This window comes from Aulonocara stuartgranti (assembly GCF_965226115.1).
Source record: "Aulonocara stuartgranti genome assembly, chromosome: 6".
Classification (NCBI taxonomy): Eukaryota; Metazoa; Chordata; class Actinopteri; order Cichliformes; family Cichlidae; genus Aulonocara; species Aulonocara stuartgranti.
The window spans coordinates 35,662,895-35,678,254 of record NC_138944.1 but is presented as its reverse complement, the minus strand read 5'-3'; the positions used below and the strand labels follow the sequence as shown (position 1 = coordinate 35,678,254).

The 15,360-nt window shown below is 36.9% G+C and overlaps 1 protein-coding gene and 1 long non-coding RNA gene across 3 annotated transcripts in view; one reads left to right on the top strand and one right to left on the bottom strand.

The window, feature by feature from the left end:
- The window catches only part of mfng (MFNG O-fucosylpeptide 3-beta-N-acetylglucosaminyltransferase), a 32,766-nt gene extending 17,606 nt beyond the window's left edge, over nt 1–15,160 (top strand). The window contains exons 5-8 of the mRNA XM_082535841.1: nt 2,980–3,065; nt 4,850–5,015; nt 5,094–5,179; nt 13,479–15,160. Of these exons, the coding sequence (XP_082391967.1) occupies nt 2,980–3,065; nt 4,850–5,015; nt 5,094–5,179; nt 13,479–13,530 (390 nt within the window). The 3' untranslated portion in view covers nt 13,531–15,160. The remainder of the gene's footprint in view (nt 1–2,979; nt 3,066–4,849; nt 5,016–5,093; nt 5,180–13,478) is intronic.
- LOC309709311 lies at nt 9,860–11,427 on the bottom strand. Of its 2 annotated transcripts, XR_014277471.1 has the most exons (5): nt 11,338–11,427; nt 10,995–11,171; nt 10,698–10,805; nt 10,372–10,579; nt 9,861–10,208 (listed from the first exon to the last, which is right to left on the bottom strand). It is a non-coding gene; the product is annotated as an uncharacterized lncRNA (long non-coding RNA). The 2 variants fall into 2 exon arrangements; XR_014277470.1 differs by having other exon boundaries at nt 9,860–10,208; nt 10,372–10,805.
- Nucleotides 15,161–15,360: the final 200 nt, after the last annotated feature.

Sequence of the window (15,360 nt, the reverse complement as noted above, 5' to 3'; positions counted from 1 at the left end):
CTCCACTGCTGCAGGGGCTCCCCCTGAGGTCAGCAGCATCTTCTTCTGAATACACATGTCCTCGTGTGTGTGCATGAGTGTGTGCGGCGCACGTGCGCCTACATTGGTATGCATGTGTGTTATTGAGTTTACAGAATTAATGCTGCTATTGAGTTAAAGAGCATCCTGACTCCAGCATGCTCTCTGAATAGGGTGTCGTGCTCTGTCTCTCTCTGCTTCCCTCTTGCACTTTACAGTCTCTCTCATTCGTTTCTTGAAATGACTCTCTCCGTCTCCCTCGTGTCACATTCTCTGCTCTGATTGCAGCCATTTGCAGGGAAGAATAGATCTTTATTAATCTTTGCTTTGCTTTTTCTCTCTCTTCCCTTCTTCCTTCCTTCTTTCTGTTCCCTTTAGTGAAAACAAAAAAAAAAGGCGATGTCAGGCTCCTCTCTGTCTCCTCATCTCATTTTCTTACATCTTGCTGCCTAGTTTTTTTCCGATTTCCTGTCACTATAGTGAAACGGGAAGGATAATGATCGGAGGAAGGAGGAAAAGAAAGGAATGGAGTGGGAAGGAATGGGAAGTAAAAAGGAAGGGGAAGAGATAAAAAAAACAGAGGAATAGTAAAAAGGAAGAGAAGTTTATTTGAAGAGATGTACAGGAAAGAGGAAATTAAAGTAAAGTAAAGGAAGGAAGGACAAGTACATTTTTCACATGTTAAATTTTACAAGAAAATTAGTGAACAGGAGGTAAAAAGAGAAGAATGAAGAACAGAAAGGGAAAGAAATCTTCCAAGCTCCCGATTAGTTGTGCAATTACAGCTCGCTCTATGAGTTAAATTCTTTATCTGCCTGCTGTGACAAACAGGAAAACAAGGCAGCACATTTACCCCGGCAAAATATCAACTGAGCAATTTAAGCCACAGGAGAAGGAAAAACACAATAGTTGCTTGAGAAATGGCTCAAAGTTAGAAGATAAAGATGTACTATTCATAACAGACTGGAAACCAGAGCAGTTAATACGCGCCTGAAAGAGAAACCGTGAACACTTAGGTTCAGTCATAGAGGCCCTTTTCCTCTTCTGATTTCCTCTGATATAGCAGAGGTATTGTGTGTCTGTGAAATGGTGGCAAATATTTATAACATTCAGTGTGAGCTTGTGTTGTATTTTTTGTGTTCTGTATTCCCAGATGAGTATATGTGTGTATGTCTGTTGGTGTGAGTCTCTATATGTGTGTAACAAAAGTAAACACAATTTAAAAGAATTAATACAACCAAAGCTTTTAAAGGCTTTAGCTCTTTATTGGGCCATAAATAATATTTGGTACCTTAAATGGACGTCAAAATCCCCCCCCCCCCCCCCCCCCCCATAAATCACTGAGAGGTGGTACAACTACTGTACATGGATTTCTTCCAGCCAATCAGCAAATATCAGGTGTGTGACAGATAGTGGCAACAGTGTGTCTAATCAATCAGTGATGATCTGGAGAATTGTAATTTTCAGTGTTCTTCCAGAATTCATGAAATCGGGTCCTTCGCACTTACCTGCTCCTACAGTTGGGCTCATAATGCCCAAACTGATAAGTCGATAAGAGCGAAGGATTATATAGTTCAAAAGTTGCTTTAGATGTTGAGTTAGATGTTGTTTGTGTTGGATTTCTAGAAAGTATAGATTAGTGAAATTTGTGGCATAATAATGATGTCACCATATTTACTTTTCACAACGTTCACCTAAAAAACGTTCACTACTGATGGTTACTTTGTAGTTTTTAGCACCAGGTGAGCCACATTGTGTTCTAAAACACACCCTATTATAAACATAGGACAGTAGTATTCATAGTAAAATGGATTTTGTCAAAGCTTCATACAGACAGTTATCCAATGATAAAAATTTAACCCACTTTTACACATTTCACCTTTTTTTTCTGGCTAGAAACTGTGAGATATTCGATTTTGTTTGCTTTATGACATCATAGCAGGTTTATAATAAATAAATGGCATTTATTGGGGTTTATTGTCAGTCTTACTACTGCTAAAATTAAGATAGTAATTCAGTATTGTAATTTATTTAGTTTCGATTGAATTACCTACATGCAATTATAAGGGGCACCCACACCAGGTGCAATGCTATTTTTTATATATATATATATTTTTTATTTCTATGCCAATATATGTTTTTTCAGTAGATCTACACTTCACTGTTTTCCTTCAGAGTTGGCTGGATAATGACTAAAATGACAATGACCAGCATTATCTTAGTGGACATCATTACTATGTTACAGCAGCTTTACCAAGTACAGTGAAGCAGGTTCCTGTGACAGCGCTGCGCTTTCATTTTGTGTTATATTTGTGAAAACTGACAATGTGTGTTTTTTCCCTATAGTCTATGTATACACACTGTTTAGAAAAATGCGAACCCCAAGCAGTGAGTGTTGATCTTAAAAAAAGTTTGAAAAAAGTCACACAAGTAAAAAGAAAAGTTCTGCAACATGCTCAAATAACACTCGGTAACAACGACTGCCATATAAAGGGTTAAGTCGGTAGATGTCTAATGGAAATGTATCTGTATATTTTTAAATAGTTCATTCAAAGCACAGAAAATATGTTTTAAACAGCTTTTTGAGGAAACAGCATCTACTGTGAGTCTGAAGCGGCTAAAAGGAGTTTTTCCTTGGAAACATTTGAGTGACATTTCACAGCCAGAGTTGCACCCTCTGCAGAGCACTAATATTTCACATAGTACTTTACAATGGTTAATAAGCACATTTTACCACAGCAGGAATAGTGCAGCGCTTCAGTGACTGTTCTGTCTACTGTACTGTCACAACATGTTGCAGCAAAAGTCGAGGTGGAGTTTTTGTTTCCTTTATGGTTTGAAACTGTGGTATATCTCCACTGGAACCGCATTTTTACTCATACGACACCCAGTCCAGTCTTTGTTAGTTTGTGATTATTTTTATACGGTATCTCTTAATAATTTCTGTGTGTTGTCTATCAGAGGGAGGTGCAGTTCTGGTTTGCAACAGGTGGAGCAGGCTTCTGCCTGAGTCGAAGACTGGCAGAGAAGATGGCTCCGTGGGCCAGGTATTTACAATTTGTGTGTGTGTGTGTGTGTGTGTGTGCTTTATAGGGACGATGATGATAAGACAGTGAGGAAAAAAAACACAAGCACACAGACAATTGCATCTATGTAATGCTGATATGAATTCAAACCAAACATGTTTGGGGCTTTTACACATTTTTTCACTGGTTTTAAACATTTGTTTGTAAAAATGGCTTCTTGTTTAATAAGTGTGCAGATTTTCTAGTTTTAGACGACCTCCTGTTCTTTACATTGTTGTAGGGAACTTGCATTAATGCTCAATGATATAAACTTGTTTTAACATATCTCATCAGTTTTAATGGAAAAAGCACCAAACGTTAAACTAATTAAATCATAAATGCTAACACAAGTAAACCTCTGGTTTGAAAAAGCAAAGCAGATTCTAAAATGCCTTAAATGTGCACTCTTTTTAACGGTCAGCAGGGGGCGACTTCTCTGGTTGTGCGTCCCTTTATAGACAAATATAGAAAAATGACCCCACCTGCCAAGAGACAATCAATTTAGAGCAGGGTCGCACATTAACAGATGATGTTCAGTAACTGACAGACTCCGATGTAAGACTGTAAACATCGTGATCTGTAGCATTCTTGCATTAAAATAAACTACATCCCTTCAAGAGACAGAACAACTGGAAATGACAAAGGTTTATTTCTATACTCTCAGACTGGTGGTGTCAACAGATCAACAGTACCAGCACAATTTTACTCTGATTTGTTTAGTTAAAAAAAAAAGAAAAGGATTTGCAGATCTCATGTGGGAATCTTTTATGTGTGTATCTGTGATCTATATCTCACATATTGTGATGCACCTGTGGTTATGTTTTAGAGCACAGCTCAGACGAGCTCATGAAAAATGGATGCGCTGTCCATGGTCCTGAATTTGTAACGGTTTCATTGGAGTATAGTGAAAATTTATTGGAGAAAACATTGTTTTTGAAGTTTATTAATGGAAATGCATCGATCAGAATAAAAGCAATCAGCACCGTGATCAAAAAACAAACAAACATCAAAATACACTTCCTTTGCCTGATGTCCATCTAAGACCTGATTTTTTTTTTTAGCTCCAAAGCCAACTTCATCGCTCCGTTTGCTCTGTTCTTGTGTCATTTTGCTCTGTACACCACGGGGTCAACTGAAATTCCTACACACGCTCTTAAACCTCTGCATTGCCTCATCAGTTCACTTAATGCTGTCAAATCAAACACAAAGCACAAGAGATACTTTTTCATTGCTACATCAGCAGAGTTAGAGTAAATTGCTCGTTGCGAATCTTAATAAATCTCCTCTTACTTTTTACTGCTCCAAATACCAACAGGACTGGTTTTCCACCAAAATTATTTATTGCTGTGTTTATGGTCTCAGTGGCTAATTTGATTACGACAACTACAACATGATTTTCATTCTGTAAATTATCTTGTAGCAATTTGTTAATCTTTTGACTGACAAAATTGGTGCTGTATCTGTTTTGACTTTTTGGTTTCTCAGTCTGTCTCTGAAACTTTGTATTTGTACTTCTCTCAAAGAGCTGGAACTAATAGCTGCCCAGGGCTACAGGTAGAGCTAGAGAACCAATCTAAAATAGTTCTTTGGAAAAGGTCAGCAGTAAAATATGCACAGTAAACAGTCAATGGGCCCAACCACATGTTTTCAGATAAAGGTTGGACAGTTTATGGTGCTAAATTTCTCCCACAGTAAATGTGGATGTATTGCACACTCTGTTATGTGAGAAAATATTGAGAAAGGCTCTTTTTCCCTGTGTATGTCAGTGGCTCCCAGTTCATGAGAACTTCAGCTAAGATCCGTCTTCCTGATGACTGCACTGTGGGCTTTATTGTGGAAAAGCGACTGGGAATCTCCATGGTCCACTGTCCTTTATTCCACTCACACCTGGAAAACCTGCTGCTCATCAGCCAGAGAAGCATACCACAGCAGGTAGTAGCAGGCGGTTTTATACACAGGTGTCCAAGCAAATGCACTTCTTCCTACTCTCATGTGTTTTCTAATCTGCAGGTGACACTGAGCTATGGGATATTCGAGAATAAGATGAATAGCATCGAGGTAAAAGGGAGCTTCTCGAAGGAGGACGATCCCTCCAGGTTTGTTTCTCGCAATATTCATTCGTAAATGAGGGGTACTAAGAAATGTGTCCTTGCTGACATTATTGTGTTTAGTGTTCCACTGGCTCCCTTTGCACATAAATGACATAACATTAAAAAAACATATGTCGCTTTTAAAGACTAATGGATCAAACTCTAATTATTGTAGGATTTTCATGCGGCTTGGTTTTAAAGGCTTATTGGATGCCAAAACCACTACACGACAGGTTATAATACTCACATAGTCTAAAATGATCATGAGTGCAACTGCGATACTACATAATGACCAAAAACTGAGCATAAAAATCCAGGTCGAGGCACTGGAGATAGAGTGGATCATGTAAGAAGAGCTCTGTATCTCTGTGTGCTTGTGCTTTTTTCTCAGCGTGAATACAGTGTCTCTAGGCATTTTATTGCTTTTTCAAAGTACCTGAGTTCTCTTCTTTCATTTTTTGGTTGCATTTTCCCCCCCGTATTTAGTAGAAGTAATTTTTAACTACACAAAGCAATTTTGAATATGTGTTTGGCCAATTTAGCAGGGTTGTGTCACAGTAATGTTAAGGTTTGTTTTGCAGGACAATGCCTCACTCCTTGAGCAGAGCATTACATTTTAACCTCTGTCCTATGAATGCCAAGTACGTGTTTTACAAACAGCGCTCCCCTCAGAGTCTGCAAAAGTTACTGCACCCCACAATATGACCCTACTGATGTGTGAAAACAGCATAAAACATGAGCGTTACTAAGACCATTCAACAGATGAATGCTGTATGATTATGCAGTGTAGTGCTGCATAATGTCTAGCAGCTTCTCCCCGTGCATTCTTTTTGCTCTTGGACTCACTAAAAGTTCAGTATCTTGCCCGAGGAGGCAATCAGGGATCAACTTGCCGGCCTTCCTGAGCCACTGGATGCGTCACTTATTCAGACACATGGGAACAGGTTAAACGGAAGCAGATGGGGGTTTGATGTGAAGGTCACAAAAGAATCACAGGTCAAGGACACGCGTTATGAATTATGGTTCCCAGGGACAACTACAAACCCTGTGGTCCAGCAATGTTTCGTTACAGAAAGAGCAGCCCAGATTTAGAAGTAAAAGTGCCTCTAATCTAAAAGCACAGGAGCACTAGTATCAGGGAAGACTCGACTCTGTGCTGCAGTTGCCTTAAAATCTGACTGAAGTGTATCAAAGCAGTAATGGGCCTCATTTTGACCTGATGGCGATATCTAGCAGAGGGAATCATGAAAAGCTCCAGGATTTAGGACATCAAATGCACATAACAAATGACACGTCATTTGTTTAGCCTTCAGTTTATTATTTACCTTATCATACCAAATTGTCAAGGGGAGACATAATGTCTGTCTACAAAATGCTCACAATTAAATATACCAAAAAATATCGATATTGTGTGATATTGGACAATATCGATATTGTTACTGAGAATGGAAAAACGACTTTCTCCACCGCAAAAAACCCCTAAACAATTAATAAAATAAGATAAATATGTAAAAAATACTGTAAGTGTTTTATAATTATTATAATTTTAGGCTTATGCATTTATTGTGCGTCTTCAGTGATAAAGCTCTTGTTTACTAAAGGTATTTGCTGTAGAAATCTCCAGCTCCAATCTCCAGTTTTCAGTTTTGTCTCTCATGATCTTACGTTAAGGCATGACAGCCCTCTGGCTCCAGTTGATCTTGTTCTATCTTCACTCCCAGATAAAAGCAATTTGATGTAACACAATGGAACAACAGATGTGTTTGTCTTTTCCGGTTTCCTTCATCCTCAGCTGTAAGAACATATCACCACAAATGCTTCACAGTGGCATTTCCATTTGCTCCCATCCTCTGGTTTAGTGCACGGTTGTGTTTGCCCTCCCTTCAGCCTGAGAGGAGTAGGTCACAGGTTCATCTGTCTGTACAAAGGCTTGAACTGTATATAATGGAAAAATGGTGTTTTTCCTGCCAACTGTTAACAGACAAACTAATGGTTCATTCACACAAGTTTGAACTTGTATGTTAGGTAATTTATATATATAATATCAATATATTCTGGCAATGTTTCCTTGCAACTAAGAAACATTTCAATTCTGCTGGTTACCATGGCTTTATTTTGGTTATTGGTTATTTATTTAGCTTATATTCCAATATAAAAGCAGGGTTGCTGATCTCCTAAGTCATTTTGCGGTTAACTCACTTCTCTCTGTGTTGGAATTTCTTTTGTTTCAAATCTTTGAGGTTCAGGCTGCACTCTGAATATAAGCAGTTAATGCAATTTTCTGTTTAATATGAATTTCTTTGTATGCACATGGCAACAGATCTGCAGGTCTTGCTGATTCGTTGCCGTTAATTGCCATATTATCACAAACAGATTGCATGTAATTTCCAGCTTAACAATATTCAGTTGCAGACTGATAAATAAACGGACTCCATCTTACTTCTGTTTTATCGCCGTCCTGACACACCAGAATTGTTCTGCAGACTTGGTCCCTGCTTCGGAGCAACCATTTCAAAGACATGCAGGGTCATTGCAAACAGTCACAATAATTTTGGTCCTGCTGTCCAGCTGTGGTCTCCAAACCCTGTTCTCCCTTGTGCGACTCTAGCTCAAAGGGGCCAGAACATAATCTCTTTTCTGGAAGTAAAAATAAATAATAGGAAAATATGAAATTATTAATGGATAATTGCACAAGATATTCATCAGATGCCCTCTAGTTGACATTCTGCAGTTGCTGTTAGATGAAAGTACAGAGCCACAGATAAGTGTTTACACATGCAAATCAACAGACGACCCAGCGCACCGTGCATACTATAAATACCCAGTTTTCACCTTTATAACATTAATGAGCAGCACTGTAGATTTAACTTTGTCAAGTGGGGCTGACTTTCATGAGCCTGCTTTTTCTTAAAAATGTTTATATACATCTTAGCCAGAATACAGTTTTGACTTTCAATAAGGAATTAACTATGTTAGTGTAATGTTTATTTATTTATTAATTTTATTTATTAATCTCAGCACTTTAGGACCCACTGCTTTAACACACTGTGAATGAGGAGCATAACATTTAAGAAACACAGATGCTCTGCTGTAATCTTTGCTGCTGTAGATATTTGTGCAGGCCATTTTTGGTATTTAATAGATAGATTTCAGAAGTTCCCATTCCCAGAAAAGAATGATAAAAGTAAGGATAATAATTCACACACGTTCTTTTCCAGGTGATTTGTTTATTGTCACCAGTGGTGAGTTGATACCTATTAAATCATTCAGCTTTGTGCACACACAGGGAAATGTGTGGAAGGAGCCAATAAGATTCAGTGCCTTACTAAAAATAATAATTGGTACCACTTTACAATAAGGCTTCCCTTATAGATGCTAATAAATAGTTTATAGCTATATTATTAATTAATCTGTAAATGCTTTATAAACCATTATTAATGGTTTATTATGCATTAGTTAAGGGTGAGAAAGAGGAAAAAAACTGACCGGTTTCTTGCCAAATAGTGAGCCAAATGTGTTCACCTATATATTTCATCTAGAGTTGCTATATTAAACATTTCAGACTAAGTTACTATCCTGTAAGCACAATCAGCATTTGTAAACATATTTTTTATCATAGAAAATTGTACTTCAGAAATGCATTATAAATATCCACAACTATCAATCGGAGCTTTGTTGTAAAGTGTAAAGCATAAAACCATTTATTAATGAATAATAAACATTTATAAATGACAAAAGATAGCTTTGTCGTAAAGTTTAAAACATGTCAACATTTATTAATCACTAATAAACATTTATAATTGCCAAATGGGAGCCTTATTGTAAAGTGTAAAGCATAACACCATTTATTAATGACTACTAAACATTTATAAATGACAAAAGATAGCTTTGTCGTAAAGTTTAAAACATGTCAACATTTATTAATCACTAATAAACATTTATAATTGCCAAATGGGAGCCTTATTGTAAAGTGTAAAGCATAACACCATTTATTAATGACTACTAAACATTTATAAATGACAAAAGATAGCTTTGTCGTAAAGTTTAAAACATGTCAACATTTATTAAGGACTAATAAACATTTATAATTGCCAAATGGGAGCCTTATTGTAAAGTGTAAAGCATAACACCATTTATTAATGACTACTAAACATTTATAAATGACAAAAGATAGCTTTGTCGTAAAGTTTAAAACATGTCAACATTTATTAAGGACTAATAAACATTTATAAATGCCAAATGGGAGCCTTATTGTAAAGTGTAAAGCATAACACCATTTATTAATCACTAATAAACATTTATAAATGACAAAAGATAGCTTTGTCGTAAAGTTTAAAACATGTCAACATTTATTAATCACTAATAAACATTTATAATTGCCTAAAGTGAGTCTTAAATGTATAATGTCACCATTTATAACACTTAGACCTAAATTACAATCAGTGCTTGAAATAACATTTAACTACTGTCAAAAATGGCAATGTATTGTAAGAGTAACACATGTAACATTAAATGTGTTTTTTAAAACACCAAACAGTCACCCACTCCAAAAAAAGTTCATGCCAGACTGGTTCAAACTGGAAATATTTTTTGTATGTCCTTAAATAAGCGTCCCAGTGGTCCATCAGGGTGTCGCGAACCAAGCCAAGATGACCACTCACGAACCATCAGGTGTTCCTCCAGCAACTTCTCAGTGCGATTTCCTTAGTCTACGGACATGTCCTTTGATGGTCATCCAAGCCCTTTCGATATGCTGTGTATGACTGCCAGATTGAGGATCTACAAACCACCTGCTGTGATTTACAGTGTAATGTCTGTACCCTATGTTTGTCAAAACATTCTTGTAGGCTCTCCACTCATCACTGATAATGGCACTACCCAACTTAGCATGCTGTCTGATCAGAGGAACAAGGTGGCGCCTTGATCGTTTTTCAACAAGTTTTAACACGAGCCTTCGCCTTTTGTCTTTAATTCCCATCATTCCAAATACCCATTTCTTCCTTTTCCATGCATTTCCAAAGCGTCCACGTGCATACTGAAAACAAAAAGAATAAAATTAAACAGAATATCTACAAAGAAACATTCAAAAAGATGGTTGCTTCTATTAATTTTTTTAACTTATGGTAAAGGTTTCCATGTTTAGAGGACACATTCAGATCTGCATTGATTCTAACAAACCTGTCTGAGAGTTTACCAACCTTTCGCTGATGACGGAGACAGCTTTCATCTATAACCACAAATTCTCTGTCACCACCAAGACGGTGTCCATTGTTTATTCTGTGTCTTTTAATTGCACGTATACAAACATGTCGAATGTGTCTTGCCATGCTACTTAGTGTTCTGGAGCTGCCAGCCACTTCATCATCGATCATATCTATTTGTCTGAGCCTGAGCCCTTGTGAAAATCTGTGATAGAAATTGAGGCAATTATTACTTACTGAGGCCCTAATTTTATTTCACAAGTCTCGTATTGGTGTTCAATTATGAAAGGTGCATTGCTATTAATGTCTACATCTACATATACCTGTAAATGAACTTCATCCAACTGAAAAGAGATGTTTTTGATTTCTCAAAGAGGGAGCTAGTTCTAATTGTTCTGGAAACTTTCCTATGACTTGCTCTTTTGCAGCACCTGAGAACATACAAATGAGTTAAGTAAAGAAATGGACCCTTAAACAAGAGCATTAATTGAAAAGATAATCACAAAATTAAGTATGAAGAAAATAATAATGAAAAGAGGTTAATGCTCCCTCTTGCATTGATAACCGAAATATTTTGTTATATTTACTACATGCACTACATTATCATGCATTATACATACCACATATATTGGTCTTTCTTCACCACGGAAATCATTTTCATCTTATGGTGACAAACAGGACATCTAAGCTTCTTTTTTAGCAGGTGTTTCTTCTGCAGCCATTTAATGAGCCTTAGTGCCTTATATTTAGTTTGTTTTCCTTCTATTCTGGCGCGCAATCTCATTCCCAGAGACATTCTGGTGGGAAAAAATGAGTAATTTATTTTATTATCACCTCGAAACACCGTAAAATACTCTATGGGAGTCTAGTGCAAATCGGTTCAGAGTTAAAGAACTTCACATGCTATATAAAACAAGCCCTATAATCAAAAATAGTCCCACGCAAAAAAGAGGATTGTCTCACCTGTTATAATGTATCTCCGACTTTGTTATGTAGATCTAACCCGCTGGATTCATGCTAAAGAAATATGTTCTGCCGCCAAAGGGAGGGAAAACAAATTTAATTTAAACGCAGAGGAGCTTATACAACCATCCAATCACAGTTAACTTTATTAAGGAAAGCCCCTCCTCTCAGAGCGCGACAGGCAGTGGAGCGCTCTGGAAGGTCAAGCCAAAGGGGCACGAACAGACACACTGAAGGCGCTCGTTCAAGTTGCTGCACCATGGATGGAGCAGAAGATAAAAATTTGTGTGCGTCTGCGACTTACACAGTTAGCACACGTTCGAAGAGATACAAAAAGCAGAGACTGGATGATCTAGATTGCACTAAGCCAACGACGTCAGCAGTTAGACATGAAGGTGAGTATAATGCTAGCTAGCTAGCTAGCTACCGAGCCATTTGGCTGCTAGCTACAGTGGCTAACTAACATCACATAACATGTGAATAGCTCTATTACTATTGGTTATTCCAAACGATTGATATCACTTAGTTGTATATTTTTAGTTTTGTTTATGTGCATCATTAAATTTATATTAAACACCCTGGTAAGGCAGTACACATAAGAATTATTTGCCTTGTTTTAGAAATGTCTGAACCACCACATGTGTATATAACATAATTTTTACAAAGTGGCTTTTTATAAATTCAAGTTGTAACCGTTTTTAATCAATATTTTATTTGAGTTTCCCAAGTTTAGATTATAAATTATTTTAGTATTGTAATTTAATAATTGTTTGTTCTTTAGATTCTTCTTCTAATCCTGCCCCTACTGCAACTGCCCTTCTTAACAAGGAGCGAGAGAAACTGACTTTTCTTAAGGAGGAACTGGAGCGCGACACCCTGATGGACCACTGGGACGCTTATTTAAGGACATACAAAAAATATTTCCAGTTTGAACCAGTCTGGCATGAACTTTTTTTGGAGTGGGTGACTGTTTGGTGTTTTAAAAAACACATTTAATGTTACATGTGTTACTCTTACAATACATTGCCATTTTTGACAGTAGTTAAATGTTATTTCAAGCACTGATTGTAATTTAGGTCTAAGTGTTATAAATGGTGACATTATACATTTAAGACTCACTTTTGGCAATTAAAAATGTTTATTAGTGATTAATAAATGTTGACATGTTTTAAACTTTACGACAAAGCTATCTTTTGTCATTTATAAATGTTTAGTAGTCATTAATAAATGGTGTTATGCTTTACACTTTACAATAAGGCTCCCATTTGGCATTTATAAATGTTTATTAGTCCTTAATAAATGTTGACATGTTTTAAACTTTACAACAAAACTCTCTTTTGTCATTTATAAATGTTTAGTAGTCATTAATAAATGGTGTTATGCTTTACACTTTACAATAAGGCTCCCATTTGGCATTTATAAATGTTTATTAGTCCTTAATAAATGTTGACATGTTTTAAACTTTACAACAAAACTCTCTTTTGTCATTTATGTTTAGTAGTCATTAATAAATGGTGTTATGCTTTACACTTTACAATAAGGCTCCCATTTGGCATTTATAAATGTTTATTAGTCATAAATAAATGGTGTCATGCTTTACACTTTACAATAAGGCTCCCATTTGGCATTTATAAATATTTATTATACATTAATAAATGGTTTTATGCCTTACACTTTACAACAAAGCTCCGATTGATAGTTGTGGATATTTATAATGCATTTCTGAAGTACAATTTTCTATGATAAAAAATATGTTTACAAATGCTGATTGTGCTTACAGGATAGTAACTTAGTCTGAAATGTTTAATATAGCAACTCTAGATGAAATATATAGGTGAACACATTTGGCTCACTATTTGGCAAGAAACCGGTCAGTTTTTTTCCTCTTTCTCACCCTTAACTAATGCATAATAAACCATTAATAATGGTTTATAAAGCATTTACAAATTAATTAATAATATAGCTATAAACTATTTATTAGCATCTATAAGGGGAGCCTTATTGTAAAGTGGTACCTAATAATTCCAATAGGTGTCACCCAGTCCTTTAGAGAAAAAGCCTCCCCCCCCCCCCCCCCACCATCATTAACAATAGCTGTTAACCACCTCTGAGTTATTAATCATGACTTATGTGTTCTGCAGGTTTAAGACTGTCCACTGCATCCTGTATCCCCTCACCAGCTGGTGTCCATGAGTACCCCCTAAAGACGACCACATCCAAGCACCTGAGACAAAGCTGGTATCCAGCTGAATGTAATATTTTACCTTTACCTGCAGAAAAATGGACCGATTCATTTTGGTGGAGCAATTCTGGATGCAGAAGGAATAACGGTGACTCAGACTTATCTGTGTTCCACAACGCCTCACCTACCACTGATCAACACAGACTGTAAAAGAGGGATCTAGACATCATCTGTTTTTGGACTTCCATTCCGAAGACATGATTTAATGTTTGGCCATTGTTGTGTTCGTCTTTTAGAGCCACAAGAGAAGAGGGTGAAATTCAGAAATTAGGCGCTAATGTAGCAAGCTTAGTTAGCAAGGCTGGTCCACTGAGTCTATAGGAATTTCTTTTACTTATGTATTAATCACATTATTTTATTGTATGATGCCTTGGTGCCACTGGATTTTTAAACATGTTTCACACTCATACTATAAGACAAATGGTGGGGGTCTAGTAAGGAAGTTGAGGGAAGCAGACAACTCCACAGGAAGAATCTTTTGTAAACATTGGGAGGGAGCAAGGGAGTGTGAACCTTAAAGTGTGAAACAGCTGTGTACTGCCTTTTGTTCTTGAAGAAGGTATTTAACTGAGAGCCATGTTAGGCTCAGGAGACTCTGCTGACCGTCTGCCCCGCGATCATGCAGGCTCGCCACAAGCTTGGGTTTTTGTGTTCTTTGAGTTTTTGATTAAAGAATGTTAGCTACCGCTCACCGCTCATCTGCAGGCTTTATTTAATGGAAAACTTCCACAACAGAGTCTATAGCTGAGCTGCATAGATGCAGATACTGGTTATCTAGTGTTAAGTAACATACAGATGAAATACTAAATTTTCCCTCAGCAAAAATGTCTTGGATTTATTGAACCACAAAGCATCTTACATCTAAGATAACTGCAATTAAAATGCTACAAGAGGCACTATTGCCACAAATACAGGTGAAGGGTCTAGGTCATCGAATCAAATTAGCTGATGTGAAGTCTTGGAGACAGCTAGTTGCATAGCTGTCAGTTATTAATGAGTGGATGCTCCTGATAGGACAAATGTTAAGCCTTAAAAAAATTTAAATGATGAGCTAGATAAAAATTCCACTGCAAAGCAGTTTTTATAAATGGGAAAAGAAACTCTAGGCACAAAAACTGCCCTTGTTCAAGGCTGTAAACCTGTTTATGTGGTATTTTAACACGGGAGTCTGCACGATTTTCGAGCCAGTTTTTCAGCTTCTTTTTGCACAGCGCAGTGGTTTCATTTTCAGATGTCATCTGCTGACAGCACCAGCTGTTATGCACTCAAAACATTGGCTTTAGAAAAATGTATGAAATACGAAATTTATTTTTCTACTTTAAATCTGTGTTATGTTCAAATGAAATTGTTACAAGAAATGAAAGGAATTTTATGTGACAAATGAGCACTTAAGATTATTGTGGATTTTGGTTGTTGTGTGTGCTGAGATCTTTTGTCATTTTGCTGGCAAGTGGGAAAAATTAAAATGTTAAAGACTCACTGTGCAAAGTTGAAATTGTGTTTACCTGTTTTTCTAATTTCTTTGTTATCACTGGAGGTTAACGATGATTAAAATGGCAAACTTTACCTGGAAGACCTAAACTAACCTCAGGTGCTGCTGATGCTCTGTGACTTCATGAAGGAGGCTCTGTCCTTGTTCCTGTGAAGTCTGCACAGAATGAACCATCTTGACCCACATCTTCCTACTCTTACTTCCCCCCCCCACCCCCACCCCTCCATCTGTCCCTTCCCTCTATGTGTTTGCTCAGTCTTCTCCACAGTTGTTTTTCTCCTTGAAAACT